This window comes from Pteropus medius, unplaced genomic scaffold (assembly GCF_902729225.1).
Source record: "Pteropus medius unplaced genomic scaffold, Ma_sr-lr_union100, whole genome shotgun sequence".
NCBI classification, from domain to species: Eukaryota; Metazoa; Chordata; class Mammalia; order Chiroptera; family Pteropodidae; genus Pteropus; species Pteropus medius.
Window position 1 is genome coordinate 2,478,836 of NW_024355008.1, and position 17,756 is coordinate 2,496,591.

Here is a 17,756-nt window from a genome sequence, read left to right on the forward strand (position 1 = left end):
TTCCTCAATCACACAGCCGAAAAGGAGAGTTTAGCCTAATACTTTTCAATGACTACATGCCATTAAATTACCTTAGGGAAAGCTCTTTTAAAAAGAAGCTTTTTCTAGACCTATGAGTCTGTTTATGTTTTGTTTTGTTTGTTTTGCTTTTTTTTTAGATTTTTTTTTAGATTTTTTTTTTTTTTAGATTTAAATACTGTATGTATAAGTAAAAACATACAGTATTTGCCTTACCCAGTCTTATATCACTTAGCATAATATCCTCTGAAGCAGAATATAGTCAATAATATTGTGGTGAGTTCGCACAATGACAGATGATTACTAGAATTAGTAGGGTGATCACATTGCAAGGAATAAAAATGTCAAATCACTATCTTGTACACCCAAAACTAATACAACCAATATAATACTGTATGCTCTTTCTGGCTAGTTTGTCCTGTCAGACTGATAGCTCCTTTAGCCCTTTACTTTGAACATCTGTGGATCTTCAGCATAGAAACTGCTCCTGATCTTCTCCACTGTGGTTCAGCTATAGTAAAGGTAGGGCAATAGTCTTTATTCCTGGACTGAGACTCCAGGTCTCTCCCTGAGTTTAGTAGTTCCTTATTTTTCCATTTAATCAGTATGGAGTAGACATTCATGTAGAGCTAAGTGATTTGTTCTTGCATGAAAAAGTCATACAAAAGGAAATCAGAGACATTCATGTCAGAATTCTCAAATTCCCACTTCACTGTTTGGCTTCTGGAAAACAACAATCCTCCTTCAGCTAAGTTTGTGCTTCTAAGTGTTCCATGTTGTGACCTGCTCTAGATCCCTTTATGTCTCCTAGAACTCTGCCAGCAAGCAGACATTCAAAAGGGATTCTAGGGTTAATCCGTGATAAAACAAATTTTCTTTTTTATCTAACACAAATAAGTTTGGGTGGCGAGGTGGGAAAGGGGGAGTTTAAAAGCCGATCAGAAATCTTCGAAAGTTTTACAAATAAAATTAAGCATTTAGTAGTGACAAATGTCGTTAACGTTTATAATGCTTTAAAGATAACTATCAATTACCTTTCAAAAGGGCCCAGCAAAAAATTTCCCAACAGTAGTTTGTACCTATGCTGAAGTTATAGAGAATCTATTATATGAGTAGAGAATGAAAAGAAATACTGAGATAAGGGAACTGCCTTCACACACACACACACACACACACACACACACACACACACACACACAACCTGTTACCCATACACACTTTGCAAAATACCTAGATATCTTCAAGGCTTTAGACAGCTTTACTATGGTATACACTTAGTCCAGAGATTTAGTTTCTGGTGTACTCATGAGTAAAGTTGGCAGTCATCAAGTTCAGGAAAAAAAAATGAAACAAGTATTTTCTCTTATGGTCAATCTATGCCTGGTCAGACAAAAATCAAAATGTTTCAGATTGTTTTTGGCAAATAAGAAGACATCTTAACATAAAATACCTGTATTGATAATAACCTACTTGCATGAGCAACTTAATATGAATAATGATTATTTGGCCCTCTCCTTGTCCCCCTCCAAAGCTACCCATTCAAAAACATACTAGAGATAAAGAGGAAAACGTCTATTTTGATTAAAAATTTATATAAGATGTGGACTTTTCTTACCCATAAAATAAAAGATATTTAATTGCAATAAATGTCCTGTAAGCAGGAATTAATTTAGTTATCTCACAAAGGAGAAGTAATCCATATGATCTAACCTACACTATGTGAGGTAGTTAAGTGCTGTTTAAAAGTAAAATACCCGGAACTAGAGAAAATCCAGGATTTGTCTAGGACACCTTTAGATATCAGAAGCAGAGCCAGGGAACCCATTAGTTCTGACTCATCCACTCATCAGTCAGCAAAGCATATATTCTCAGCACTGTGGCCTTGACTCAACCCCCACTCCCTTCCTGTCCAAAATTAAATGCATCTTTAGTCTAACAGCATCCTCTAAAATTTATATGTACATATTTTCTTAACAGTTTAAAAAAATAGGATATCGAAATTACTTAATAATGTGATCATGGTTAATATGCTCATGGAATCCAAAACTTTGGTAGAAGCATAAAGCACAAGCCTAACTCTATACTGAAGCAAAAGGTTTCTTTTTCTTCAATAGTTCGATATCCCCCAAAACTTAATATTTTATTTAGATGAATATATGACTATAAATTATATTAAAACTACTTCAAAGGCTTCTCATTCCATCTGACAATAACAAACATGTTACAAAACATTTACTTACTAAGCTTGCCTTCTGTAATAATCTCACATTCTCCTCCTAGAAAACCTGAGGCACAGTTATTAAGAGACGCCCTCGGAGATTCAGAAGCAGACAGCAATGCACCCCCAATTCCCGAGCCTATTTTCTTGTAAAATGTTTTCTTATAAAATGCTTTCTAGAACTCATACAATTTTGAATTTCTTTAAATACAGCTTAGGTATAAAAAATTTTTTCTGGTATAAAAATTGTCACATCTTTTACTACATTCTGAAACTTTAAGCTAGAAAAAAAAATTTTGTGCCCCAAATGTAATGTTTTTAATAGAATACTCTTCTTCCAACAGAGTGCAAATTCCAAGTTAATTATATGATATAAGTAAGAAGTGATTTCCATCTTCTTTAGACTTCTAATCAGTTCCAAAATAGGACTTTTGATTAAAGCTCTTCTCTGCCATGAAAAAACAAAGCACAATTAATTGAAAAAGCAAGAATATACTGAAAGGCACTTTTACTGTAATACATTGCCAAACTATGCTCCTAAAATCACCAATACTTTCTATTTTATTTTTTTGCAGGAAAGTTGTTCCTGTGCTTTGCTACGTTTTAAAAAATTCCACTCTACAAAGACCATGCTTTTACTGAATCCCAAAGTAAGTAGTCTATTAACATCTTCTTGGGCTACTGATAGATGAAAATGCTGAGACTATGTGAAAATGTTGTATGGATGATGTGCCTAACATTTTTTCAATGTCATTTCCTCAGTGAACATCCCTCTTAAGATTATAATGACTATATGAACTTCTTTTTATTTCATTGATCTCGTTTAAATCTTATATGTTACATGGATTTTTTTTTAGTACATTTTAATATCAGACAATTTACCAAAAGAAATTGAAGCATGTAGTCAATCTGTCTCTCCCTAATTAGGCTTTCATGAATCCTTTCTTTGGATGTCTTGTCCTAGATGAGATGCATTTTTAACTCGGGAAATACATTCAGGCAGGTGGCTCTGAGGGGGCTTATAAATGGTCATAGGATAGATAAACACCAGTCATGTTTTTTCTATTGGGTACCACTGGAGTTATAGTCCATCTGCTAGCTGGAGATGTCAGGATGAGGGGGCATCCTAGTTTAAAAGACAGACTCTTGGTAATACTACTCTGGCAGCATTTAGTAAGGTTAGCAGCATCTTCCAGGAGCCAAGTCAGATGTGTAGAGACTTTTAAAGGAGTTTCTATCATGCGCATGGCATTAGAAAAGTATCTTCCTCAATCTCCTTTAGTGTCAATTCATCCCTTCCTATCAAAGAGAAATCATGAGTGAGGGGCTACCTATCAGAGAAAACAGATCTGGAGCAGAGGCTTCAATCAGGGCCATGGGTGTTATCCTGACCCTTCATCAATTTCTTCTATAAACGTGAATAAATTGCTCTGGATTTTCTCTTTTAAAAGCCAGGTGAAGATATCTGGCCTTGTTGGATCCCATCCATGAGGAAGCACCTTTGTAAGGGCAGCAGTAGGACCAAATATCCCACCTGCAACACTCAATACCTATCATGATCTCTTTACAAGATAGTTTACTTTTGTAACCTAAGTTTCGTTAGGGGTCCTAGGAACAAAGAGGAAGAAACTACAGACATGCATGCTGAGAAAAACAAATGGAAAGATAGGATGATATGTAAAATGAACGTGATAGAGGCAATAGATACACTTTAATGAGATTTGTGTAATTCAATGTCCAGTGAAAGGTATCTATAGATTTGGAAAAGGAAGAATATGTTAAAATAATGTTAGGATTTGTGGCTACTCAAATGCTTTTCATAGAAACTGTCTATGAAAAATACTTTATATCATTCAATCATGGGTGATATTTATGGTAACAAGAGAGAAAATATGACAGAGCCCAGGAAGCTCTAGGCCAAAACATGCAGTGTCTAAGTTTTACATTTTCTCTGCCATTTGCTATCATTGTGCTTTTGAGTAAGTCCCTTTAGCTCTCGGAGGCTTTATATCCTCATTTATAAAACTTAAATAAAAAACTTTCAACTTATAAAGCCATTATGAGAAATAAATGAGGTAATCTGTGTGAAAATATATTCACTGTAAAGAACTCAGCAAATGTTGGTTATCACCAGAACCCATGTCACATGGGCAGGAATTATGTGCTCACACTAGAGGTACTATTCTAAGGCAAACTGCTAAGAAGAACCTGAGCTGAGGCACTGTTCCTAACACTTACATTTGATGTTCTCTCACAAAAGCTGCAAACTCAGGATCATTGGCGTAGAGTTCCAAAATTCTCATTCTTTCTTGAATTTCCTTGAAAGATAGAAAGGTAATAAGAAAAGAAGGAAGGATGCGTGGGAAGGGAGGAGGAGGGAGGAGGGAGGGAGGAGGGAGGAGGAGGAAGGAAGGAAGGGAAGGAAGGAAGGAAGGAAGGAAGGAAGGAAGGAAGGAAGGAAGAAGGAAGGAAGGAAGGAAGGAAGGAAGGAAAGGAGGGAGAGAGGGAGGGAGGGAGGAAAAACCTCAACAGCTTTTTACAAGAAGTTCTCATTTTTATAAGGATTTGGGCATTCTGGGCTATCCAGGGAAACCTATAGGAAAGAATGGCCTTTTCAGAGAAATGGAAGGTTTGGATACAAAATGAACTGTCCTCAGACATGTATTTCTAAGGAAGAGAGGGAGGAGAGAGAGAGCATCAGCTAATAATGGGAAAAAAAACACTGGGTGAGGATTAAGGTACAGCTCAGATTTGTATAACCTCTGCATACCACAACAACTGGGAGACATGATGAAGTAAAAGCCGATCATGGAATTCTCATCTTTTCTTGAAGCCCATGACAAACATATGCACACATGTACTAACACACACACACACACACACACACCAGCAACAGCAGCAATAGCAGAGTGACAACAGAAAGGCAGTTTCCTACCTCTCGGGAAAGCCCATTGTTCTCATACATTTGTCTGATTTCTTCCCTGCTCAGACCACCAATCACCCCTCCACCTGCAGAGCCGTAGAAGGGAGGCTGAGGATATGGCCCCTCATACAGCTCATGTCCGACCATGCGGCTTTCACCCACAGGGTTGTACTTCACAGCATCTTCAATGGATGGGAGGCTATCAGAATGCCTGGTGAAGCCACAAAAAGAAAAGTATGGTTGATTCAGGTTCTTTTTCAGATGCTCAACTACTTGGAAGACTATTTGCCTGGAGCAATATTTCTTTGGGGAAAGAAAAAGACATTAAACTAGATATAAACTGGGAAAGGTGACTGTGAAAAATATCCAGATCAATCTCAAAAATGATTTATCAGGTATTATCATTATTATCACATGGCAAGTGCCCTATGGAATTGTTCCATTTCTCATTCATCTTAATTTGCGCCCCCAGTGCCTGGAACTCAATGGGGAAATATGCCTGCCAATAAATAGTATTGCATTAAATGCAAATGGCTCCATCATTTCCAGAGTAAACAAATCAAATATCATTGTGTAACCACACAGAGAATCTGACAGAAATATAAATATGGGGGACTGGGCCTTAATTAAATTCAATTCAGGTCTACAAATATTTGCTGAGCACTGATTATGTGCTTAGGACTACTGCATCTGCTGATGAAACAGAGAATTTGTTGAAATCTCTCTCCAGAATGAGATTACAGCCTAATGTAAAGTCAGACTCAATAAAATGTATAAGAACAATGATAGAAGTATGCCCTGGGTATGCTCAAGGAACCTAGGAGAGACACCTCCTTGGCAAGCCAGAGAGTGAGAAAAGCTAACCTAGGCCTGAAGCAGCAGCCCTTACAGACTCCAGAAACACAGAAGCAAACTACAGCCAGGGACTGTGATCACATAACAATCCAAAAGGTCCTCAGATTGCCAGTTTAGCAAATAGAACAGGTTTTATTTTCTCTACTAATGAAGCCATGCTTAACTGAAAGAAAACTGGATTTCATTTCCTGTCAAATTCTTACCTAGATTTAAAACCTGGCTAATTATCACCAAAATGAGTCAAAGGGAAACAAACTTACAGATCTGGTCCTCACACAGGGCCTACCTTTTCAATCCCTCCCCGACCATGAGACAGGAATGTGGCCACACTCAACGATGCCTTTCCTTCAGTGTCCCTTGAGATTCATACATGCTTCCCTGACTTTGCTCATGCTCATTCAATTAGCTGGAAAGAGTCCCACCCCAGCCACAGCAAACATCTACTCCTCTGTCCAGCTAAATGTCATAACCACCATTAAAACTTCTGAGACTCTCTCCCCAAGGCAAAACAAATTCATCCCTCAGTTAGACCTCTTAGCATCTTATTCATATGCTGCTTATGTTTTCTTTCCACTTGGACACCCATGGAGGACAGGGACCATATTTTCATTCATCTTTATAGCTTTCTCGCCACCACCCAGATCCCTGTCCAATATTTGGTGCATAGTAAGTACTAAATGAATGAATAAAAGGAACATTTATTCCATCAGAGAGCAATTTTCTTTATTTACCTGAAGGGCCTCGCTCTTTCTCTCCTAACATTCTGAGCTTGAAGAGTCCTGACAAGGATGAAGATGACAGCAGAAGAGACAAAGAGAAGCCCAACAACGGAGGCGATGGTGATGCCTATCACCAAGGGCTCGGACACAAACTCCTCACAGTGCTCCCCTCGGTACCACCAGTTCTCACCCACCCGGCACCTGTAACAAGAATTAACTGAGTCCAAAAATGGAACCACTCTGCTTAAAGTAACAATTAACAGCAGAACTTTTGGTGGCTTATAATAAATTTATACTTATCTATATTTATAATATTTATAATATTATATAAAATTTATAATTTTATAGAAAATATCCATAACAAATAAATGCTAAACACATGAAGCTTCAGTAAAGAGATTAAATGATCATATAATTTGACCGTTAATAATGCCTGGCACAGACCCAGTAGGTCCTCAGTGACTCTTTGGAAATGAGGGAATAAAAGGTTGACCAGCACAAAGGAAGTATTCAATTCAACTTTCTTGGTTATGGATGACAACAAACAGGCCTGGAAGGTCTCAGCAACAGAGCTGGGTCTAGAACCCACAACTCCACACTCCTCATGTCCTTTCACCACACTGCGGAGATCCTCAAACCCCGAAGACACAAATGTGTGCAAAAATATTTTCAATTCCCAGAATAGCAAAGAAATCACTGCTTTTTCAAAATAATATTAATTTCTCAGGAAATCAAAAGACCACTTTTCCCCTTAGTTTCCTAGCTAAACATTACACTTTTTCACATAGGAGAGTCTGGATTATTTCTACCTATTTTTTCTGTTTTGGGCATCTGCCAGCATTTGATCTTTCTCACATTCACAAATCGTCCTCTTGTCTATGTCTCCTCTGCTTATTCTCAGCGTTCTCTCCTTTCACACCCATGTGACTGTGATCGTGTGGGGTTGGAAGGTTGATTTGTTCTGCTTTGTTTAAGGGGAGCAGGCAAGGAAGGAAGGTCAAGATACCCGAATCTGCTCGTGTCTGTTACATTTTCTTTGGTTCTACCTTGAAAAAAATGGATCTCAGGTACTTAAAATAAAATATATGTCATATCTTCAAAGGCTTTAAATATTTGCTTTTCTTTATCTTTGAATACTCAGTAGGGCCAAGGGCAGACCAAAGCCAAAAAAAAACATAATCCGAAGAGAATAAAACTCCTTTGTTTTCACTTTCAGATACATTATAAAGTGTTGATCTTATGCCTAAACCTAATTTAAGCACCAATTGCCTTACCATCACCACTAAGAACCACAACACAGAGATCTCCAACTACTTCAAGTATCCTCGGTAGAACACTGAACAAAGTTTTCCTTACAGTTCCCTAAGAGCATAAAATAAAATAACCATTTGAAGTGGGTATAATTCAGGCCTTTTAACTGACTCAGTCTTCACAACAGAACTAGATGGCACTAATCGATTGTCTAGATATAACTTGGATAATCAATATTATTGTGATTATCCTGAAGTCACAGGTGTAGACCCCTTTTCTTCAGAGGAAGTATCTACAACCTTGTGAATGCGAAATCCCTAACTACAACCATACCTACAAATGGCCCCTTGTCCGGGCATAATGTCACACTTTCCATCATTCAAGCAGAAGTCAGGCTGCAGGTCACAGAGACTCTGACAGGGCAGTTCTTCCACACTCAGGTACCCAGGATAGCATCTGCACTCTGCTTCTCCACTCCAGGGACTGACCAGACACTCAGAAAATTCATTGCAAGCCTGAAACTTGCAAGGGTTGGCTTGATCACCTAAAACATTAAACAAACCAGAGAATGATGCAAGGAAAGGCAAAACACAAAAGTTGGGGTACATGAAGCTCCTCCACTAAGGCTCCTCCCTCCAAAGGGGACAACCCCTTTCCTGAACCATTAAAATACACCATCACCACCTATACCACAAAAAATTTTTTTATTCATCCTAGTATTCTTTCCTAGAGCCTTCAGAGAAAACGTGGCCCTGCCAATATCTTGATTTTGGAGTTCTAGTCTTCAAAACTATGAGAGATTAAATTTCTGTTGTTATAAGCCACCCAGTTTGTGGTCCTTTGTTACAGCAACTCTAGGAAACTAATACCGGGGGTTGCTGATAAGATGCTTATATAACAAGGAAAGCATACACAAGTGCTGACAGATGGGCAGTTTCTACAAGGGGACTATAGAGCAGGATTCCACTGTATATTTCCTAAGTCTTCACAGCCTTATCCTATTATTCATTTCATAACTTTGTGATCAGAAAATAATCTAATCCCAGCCTAGCACTGAGGAATAGAAGTGTATGTATAAGGAGTGATAAGGACAATATTGTATGGCTCCCTTTGTTGATGGAAGTTTAAGAGTTTCAGTGAAAACAAATTAGGCAAGAGACAAGTCAATCTTGTCTCTAGCCAACCTTGAGATAAAATAATATTTTAATCTGAAGGCCTTTAACTAAAAGTATACAGGTAGTAGGAAAATTCTATTTAAAAATTTCAAAACATTATGACTGTTCTATGGCTATGTGTGAGTGTCTGTGGGAAGGAAAATAGAATCTATAAGAGAAAAGAGATGTTGCTCCCTTTTGCTTCCAGACCAAGGAGAGAGACCAAGAATAATATTTTAATCATGTAAATAAAAGACTGTATCTTTAAAGTCATTTTCCAGTCCTTTGTGCAGATTAAAGGTGGATGCCCATAATAGATGGTCCTCTGTTTAAGAGTACTTCAATGACTTTATGGAAAAACAAAGGTAGACCTGGAGCTAAGGCCAGGATAGGAGTCAGGGACCTAAATTGTAGAATGAATTCTGGTTTTACAGGGGCAGGCTAAAAAAGGGATTGATGGGTCCAGAAAAATGACAGTGAAAGAAATATGAAGAGGGTCTGGAAAGACAGCCTGAATGGCCAGAGTAACATGGCAGCTGGTTGGTCCAAAAAGTTGGCCTGTAAGAAATGCCTTTGAAAGAGTGACTGGGGAATTTTAAGATATTTACGCCTAACAATAATATTTTAAGCCATCTGCTGTGCTATGATAAAACCTCCTTTATCATCCTCATATCATAAGCAAATATCTGATAGAGTCAACTACCTTGTTGGGAAAGTCAAAAATGGGACTGTGATCTGTGTTGGGATTTCATGAAGAATGACCAGAAGTGTCGAGACAAATGTGAGATGGGAAATTCAGGAGAAGGAACTCAGAGCTGGAGGTGATTAAGAGATATTTAGGTTCCTTGTTAATTCCTAGAGATACTAGGGGTGGGAGGGCCATAAATGCAGGTTTTACACTGCACATGGGATGGGCTAATGCCAGTTCATTTGAATATTAAAGAAAAAGGTGTCCCTAAGAACCCAGATGATTTGGCATGCAACTGACATGTGAGTTACACACAAAATTGAAGTAAATGCATTTATTTATTGTACTTCCCTTTAAAAATAAGTGGACTGACTTTTGCAAAAGTTTTATAAATCATTTGTATGGCTAATCAAATGCTTTTATATATGTTACTGTTTATTCCTTAGAATAGCCCCATGAGATACACAGGCCAAGTAATATTATCCCCATCTAATATATGATGGACTAAGGCTCAGAGATAAAATAGCTCATCCAAAGTCACACAAAATGATAAATGGCAGAGCAGAGGCAAGAAATCAGGCCTTACAAATTACAATTAATTGCTTCTTCCACTGCACCACATGGCAAAGAATGTGCAACCAGTCTTAGAGAACTCAAAAGGCAAGAGATTTAGATATTGGGGACTTAACTAAATCATTTTCCTCATTTTCAATGAATACTGTCCTACAGGATTTCAAAGGAAAGAATGTTTGCTTCTTTCTCAGTTAAAGAACAAGGCTGACTTTCAAACCAGTGTGAGATCAAAAGGCACTGGAGAAATACGAACCCAGATATTCTTCCTTACTACTACTCAAAACTACTGTCGCCTGGTATGTGAAAGTCAAAAAAGAACAAAGTCTGAGGATTCAAGGGTATTTTCTAAATCCAAGTCTTCTAAATAAAAATAATGGCTCATTTCATTCATTCACAGTATTTCTGAGTTCCTTCTATTTGCAAGGTTAATAAAACAGATATAGCCTCATTCCTTGTGGATAGCACAACTGGGGAAAATAGTCATGAAGCAACAATGTGCATAAATTAGCATTATTACAATAGTTATAAACTCTATAGCAGGAAAAGAACACAATATTACAAGAAAAACTAACAGGAGACTCAAACTAGACTATGGGTGAGTCAGTCTTGAGTAAGAGACATTTGAATCGAAGCATAAAAGGTGAGTAGAAGTCAGCCAAGAGGGGAAAGAGTTTCAGGCAAAGGAGACAGCATGTACAAAGGCTATAAGGCAAGAAAAGTATTTTCAATCTAAGGAACTAATAATGAGCTAGTTTGACTTGGTGAGCAAAGAAATTAGTTTCATTGGATGATATTAGGGAAGAAGATAGGAACCAGGCATTGTAGCTATTGAACTAGGCAACCACTGAAGTATTTTGAGCAGGAAAGTAAAATAATATGATTGATGTCTAAAAAGGAGCACCCTGGCTGCTGTCTGGAGAATGGATGGGAGAAGGGAACATGAGAGGTAATAGGGAAACTGGTCCAAATGAGATTTGACAATGTTTGGCCTAGTAGTGGCATTGGAGGTAGAGAGAAGTATAGATTTGAGATATATTTAGAATTTAAAATCAATATGTTTGATGAGTGACTGAAGTTGAGGGTGATGGAAACTGAGGTATCAGAATGACTTCCCAGCTTTCTGGCTTAAGTAGCTGAGTAAACACAGCTTCTATTTAGCAAGATGATGAAACTGAGAGGAAAAGATTTAGCTGGAAGGTAGGGAGATAGGAAAAAGCAAGAGCTCACTCTTAGACATCTTAAGTTGGATTGATATATATAAAGTACGTCCAAGTTGAGGTTATCAAGTATACAGTTGGATATTGATTCTAGAGCTCAGAAGTCTGACTTGCATATAAAAATGTGAAAAGTTATTAACATCTGCATTGAATTTACAATAATAGAAATGGATAAAACAACTTATCAAAATAATATAGAAGGGAAGAGTCCAAATCTACTGGATTTGGCAACATAGAGATGTATCAAGAACAAAGAGATCCAACGGATACATAAAAGAGAGAAACAGATAGAGTAGGTAGAAAAGGAAGGGGAGGTAAATAAGTAAAGGAAGCATGTGCACAACCCTCTTGAAAAAAAAAAGTGATATTAATGTCTGGGGAAGAGATATTTTACTAATTATCAAGATGTGGAAATTTTGCCTAACATAATACTCTTTTACTTACAAATATTGAATTCACCTTGACTCAGGGTAGAAGAAAATAAACAAGAATACTCACTGGATTCCACCACATAATCAATATCATTACCTGATTCCACATCCAGGGAGTATTTATCAATAGCCAAGTTCATGGTTTGGTAGGCAGTGGTGCAAAAGTCTTCCAGAATCATGTACACAGCACTGTTGACATTAGGAGGGATAGACTTGGTGAACTTCATTCTGCTGTTCACCACAATACTGCCATTTCTGAAGTTCAGGATTTCTAAATTCTGGAACCCTGTGAGGTTTGACTGGAGATAGGGAACCAGCTACAAAATATGAAAAGTGGTCAGTTTATTGACAATGTTTTGTATTTTGTTCAACACATACCCCCAAAACAACTTAAATAAATAAACAAGGATGAATCCCTCCCCCTTTTCCAAATTGTATGCTAATTACATTATTCAAACTGTTCATCAGCAAAAGTATAAATTGTGAATAATTTGAGATTCCTGAGATTTTCATAGTGATATTTAGGAACTCCATGGAACTCCATAGACACCAGAGAGTTCATTCTCTTTATTTCACTGAAGGATCACAACAGTAAAGGCATCGTAGGTACCCATGAAACATTGGTCTCACAGTTAAATGTGGGGGGGAGGGGGGACTCAAACTTGTTTCAGTCCCAGAATTCATGAAAAACAATCTTCAGCATCTAAGTTGTTACATTACCCTCATGCCACATTTCTGTTTTCTATTTCTTGTATCCACCTGTCTTATTGTTTTCCTACCAACCCTAGGCCATGACACTATTTATAGATGATAAAAAATGAGTGACCACAGCAGACCACACTTTCCTTGGCTCAGATCTTATGTGTTGAGGGGGAAAAAGAGTGGTTCATACACGATTACCCACTAATGCCCACATTTTACATCTCGTGCTTACCAATTCTAAGAATCTTTGCTCCAGGGCTTTATACTCCAACGAGTTTTTATTAAATAGATCTTCTGAAAACATCATGTTAGTCACTCGGAGGCTGAAGAAAACCAGCAAAGCTCCTGTGGTCTGTGTGTGATTTGAGTCACCTCTTTTTGTGGGCCGAGCCACAATAGCCATCTCTGTGGAGTGAAGATTTGTAGACATTTCCACATAACTACCAACCTTGCCATTTTCCTCTGGAATTATCTCAGGCTGATAGTAATCAGTGCCTATCCGGTCCAGTTCTAATGAAATATCCTGAACGCCCATAATTACTTCATCCTCCACCAGGGTGGGGCTTGTACTTGGAGGCAATTTGGTAGACTGTGTCATGGAAGCTTTCAACCAGAGTTTGTCAATACTCTCTGGTGTACTTGCCAACGTGTCTCTGGACACCTTCCCTAGGGAAGAAGTTTTTGCCCAAAATACATCTGATTCTGGCAATATGGTCCACAAAGGTCGCATATCTGGCTTCACTACTGAACTCTTGCTATCAAACCATTCATAACTGGATGACTCTGCAGTTTGTTCCATGTCCTCCTTTAGAAAGGGTTCTACTTGATCTGGTTTATCAGTAGAAGCAGAGATTGCGATAGCTGTCAATAGAGATGCTTTGGTAACAGAGTAATAATCAATGTCAGGTCCCTCTGATGTATGCTTGGAAAGAATTAGAGATGCAGGTTGAGTTGTGCTTTCTACAAAGATGGGCACAGTAAGTCCACCAAGGGGCTCTTCCTCTGCAGACTTTGTGGATCTATCAAAATGCCCATATTTTGAATGCTCAGTACTTGGGTCTGTGGACTCTATTTTGTCATCTATAACTAGTTTCTCATCGACACCTTCACTTGGCAAAAGTGAATCCTCATCTTCAAGCCATGACTTGGACGGTGGTTCAGTGCTCTTCTCTAATGAAGTCTCACTCCATGGCCAAGTAATCAGATTCACCTTTTCCCCAGACCCCGAACCTAAGCCACTCTCAAATATAAACTCTTTTTCCACAGATGTGTCTGGCATCAAAGTGCTCACTTCTAATTTGCCTTTGACTTTGGAGGCCAAAGAGTCCAAGCCAAAAGGTGTAGTTACTCCTTTAGCAAGAAGATCTAATGTGACAGAGGAGACCAGATATGGGGAGGATGTCAGAGACACCCCAGAGTCTTCCAAGGATGGTATTGTTTCTTTTGGCACAAGAAGAGTGAGTGGGCTTGAAGGCAATGGATCAATAGAAAGAAAATCTTCTGACCCTTCGACTTTGGTTAAACCTAAAAATAAAGTTTTTTATTAATTAATCTACAAAGTTACCAAAATATATTCTCAGTCCTCTTACTAAAACCAGGTACCTGATTTTTTCCCATCAGATTAAGAAAGACAGTTGCTGGGTTTTACTTTGCTGTATCCAGCAAACAACAAGACAATATGATTATGTTTTTGTGGTATGATACAATCACTCATGAATATACCCCCTTTCCCTAAGAATAACAAGATATTGGGTATTGAAATAATTCCCTTGGAAATTTTGTTTGTCTTTGAATTTCTATTTCCTTGTTATGTTTATTGTCTTTCATCCTTCAGGTTTACCTAATGTTCAAAATCCTGGACTCATTATTTATATCTTTGTTCATTTTCCTCTTTCACATGTATACTTCATATCTAAGTCACATTGATTTTTCCTTTCCTCTACAACATCTAAAACATCTACTTGATTTTCCTTTCTTAATCTCTGCTTTAGCTGCCTTAGTTTACATTCTCTCCTTCTGAAGCCTAATGCAAGCTAAAAATCTCTTGGCCCCACGATTAATCCTATTAAAAACTACTGGAATAATCTTCTTTGATGTTTGCTTACCACTCCAATATTCACATAAGTAAAGTAGTTCTTTAATAGTAATTTAATTACATATTTTTAATAGTATTTTCAAAATACCTATTAATTGATCCTCAGCCCAGCCCAACAAGTTCATTTCTTATTACTTACCTGTTTGGATTCTCCATTGCAATCAATTAAATCTGATTGTTCCCTTTCTCACACAACCTCCTGAAGACATTTCCTCCTGATGGATGTTATCATGCTTTTCTATGAACCCTAGTCTCTTCCTCTCCTCATCTGATACAATAAAGAAAAGAACTATGAAAAATGAATAGAATTCCTTACCATCTTCTAATAAGTGAGATCCAGAAGTCCTTTCCTCAGAAGCCACAGGCAAGCCAGTCTGAAGCACTGCTGGGGTGACAGAATGAAGAGTCAGGCTGCTAACCTCTAAAGCCTCTGGGGAAGAACTGAGGCCCACCTTCGAGGGAAAGGCTAATTTGGGTGTAGACACTAAATCACCCAAAGAGCTTTCTGACCAGAGTTCCCTGCCAGTGGCTGAGGGAGGACCAGAGCTGAAATCAAGTGGTGAAATACTGCTGGTGGTGGATTCATCTGCTGAGGGCCATTCAGCTTGAAGGGTATTATCCTGGGGGTGAAAAAAAGGCTAAATCATATCAGAGATAAAAGGAACACATAAAAATAATTTTAAATACCACCTACCTAACTAAATTCCCAGATTTTCTAGGGACAAGGCGGCAATGTAATATTGCGGGGTAGGGGGGCCATGGGATCTAGATTCAAACAGATCTGTAATCAAATCCCAGTTCAAACAACCTACTAGATGCAAAATCTGGGAAAAAATCATATACCTCTTGAAACTCATGTAGAAAGTGAGGCTAGACAAGATAACATATTTAAAACAAAGTAAATTTGTGGAAGAAAATATTGTTTCTCTTGCTTTAGATGATTCCTTTTTCTCTGTCTTATCTTACATACTTTAAATACACAGAAGTTACTAATACCTGTAAGTTGTTGTCAAAGACCTCGGCACATTGCCCAGATCTGAAATGAACAATTAGCAATTTGATTCATCATTCTGAAAGGCATTTTTAAGGTCTTTTGTTTTGATAAGAAATACCACCACATCAAATTGTGGTCTGGTTACCTCGAACAAATAGCAACATCTGTGAAATGGTATCACATGTACAAAATACAACTTTCTCTTCCTAGTGACTTTTTACTAATGTAATACTTATATTAAAATTTAGCTTCAGGAATAAAAAAGTAGACAGAAACAATCCTTGAACATGCTATTACGAAGATTAGTCTACGTAAAAAAGTTTAGTGATGATGCTAATAGGTAAAATGGCCATAACATTTGGTGGGGGGTTATATATTTCCATCTATGCTGGGTTATGAATAACTAAACACAAGCAGTGCCATATGCATAGAAGAAATTCATAAAATATTTCCTGAGTGAAAACTGGAAATGGAAAATAGCATAATCATTCTCTACTCTAAATAACATTAAAATCACATGGAAGCTTTTAATTTTCTTTTTTTTTTGAATTTTTATAAGAGTTGATTTGAGCAAAACTGATGACATATGCCAGGGAGCAAGATCTCAAATGCTCCCATAGAAGCGTTTTTAAAACACCAATGCCTAGGTCCTATACCCCAGGGATTCTAACTTAATTGGTCTGAGGATGGAACTTAGACTTAATATTTTTTAAAGCTCTCAAGAAGAGGATATAGCCTGGGAAATTAAAGAACACACTCTTGAATAACCAATGGGTCAAAAAAAGAAAAAAGTAATCCAAAGAGGGGGAAAAAGTCTTGAAACAAACAATAATGAAAACACAACATATCAAAACTTACAGGATGCAACAAAAGCAGTTCTAGGAGAATATCTAGCAATAAATACCTACAATAAGAAAAAAGGAAAATCTCAAATAACTAACTTTACACATTATGGAACTAGAAAAAAAAGAACAAAGCCCAAAGTTAGCAGAAAGAAGAAAATATCAACGATCAGAGTAGAAAAGCAATAGGAAATATCAACAACACTAAAAGCCAGTTTTTTAAAAAGATAAACAAAATTGGAAAAACTAACTAGACTCAAAAAAAGAGAGAAGACAAATAAAATCAGAAAGGAAAAAGAAGACATTACTACTGATACCACAAAAATACAAAAGAAAATAACAGATTACTGTGTACAACCATATGCCAACAATCATATGCCATAAGAAATAGATAAATTCCAAGACATGTACAACCTACCAAAACTGAATCATAAAGAAATAGAAAATCTAAACAGACAAATTACTAGTAAGGAGATTGACTCAATAACAAAAAACCTCCCGACGAAGGAAAGCCCAGGACCAGAGATTTTACCAGTGAATTCTACCAAACATTTAGAGAGGAATATACCAATCCTTCTTAAACTCACTCCAAAACTGAAGAGGAGGGGACACTCCCAAACTCATTTTACAAGGCCAGTATTACCCTGATACCAAAACCAGACAAAGACACTATAAGAAAACTATAAGCCAATATATGCAAAACAATAACAATGTATTTACCATATGTACTATATATTATAATGAAATTAATAAATGTGATATACCATATTAATAGAATTAGCATAAAAATCATATGGTCATCTCAATATATGCAGAAAAAGCATTTGACAAAATACAACATTCTTTCATGATAAAAAACTCTCAAACTGGTGAAGGGTACAAACTTGCAGTTATAAGATGAGTAAGTTCTAAATATCTAATGTACAACATGGTGAGTACAGTTAACAATATTGTGCTATATACTTGTAAGTTGCCTAGAGAGTAAATCTTGAGTGTTCTCACCACACATAAAAAAAATGACAATTGTGTGAAGTGACAGAGGTATTAACTAACACTGCTGTGGTAAACATTTCACA

The 17,756-nt window shown here is 37.3% G+C and overlaps 1 protein-coding gene across 1 annotated transcript in view; it reads right to left on the reverse strand.

Annotated features, from left to right (window-relative positions):
• Nucleotides 1-302: 302 nt before the first annotated feature.
• The window catches only part of IMPG2 (interphotoreceptor matrix proteoglycan 2), a 73,092-nt gene continuing 55,638 nt past the window's right edge, over nucleotides 303-17,756 (reverse strand). The window contains exons 12-19 of the mRNA XM_039856834.1: nucleotides 15,161-15,464; nucleotides 12,982-14,273; nucleotides 12,145-12,364; nucleotides 8,318-8,528; nucleotides 6,746-6,934; nucleotides 5,172-5,370; nucleotides 4,475-4,554; nucleotides 303-2,684 (exon numbers count right to left, since the gene is read on the reverse strand). Coding sequence (XP_039712768.1) covers nucleotides 2,672-2,684; nucleotides 4,475-4,554; nucleotides 5,172-5,370; nucleotides 6,746-6,934; nucleotides 8,318-8,528; nucleotides 12,145-12,364; nucleotides 12,982-14,273; nucleotides 15,161-15,464 — 2,508 coding nt within the window. The 3' untranslated portion in view covers nucleotides 303-2,671. The remainder of the gene's footprint in view (nucleotides 2,685-4,474; nucleotides 4,555-5,171; nucleotides 5,371-6,745; nucleotides 6,935-8,317; nucleotides 8,529-12,144; nucleotides 12,365-12,981; nucleotides 14,274-15,160; nucleotides 15,465-17,756) is intronic.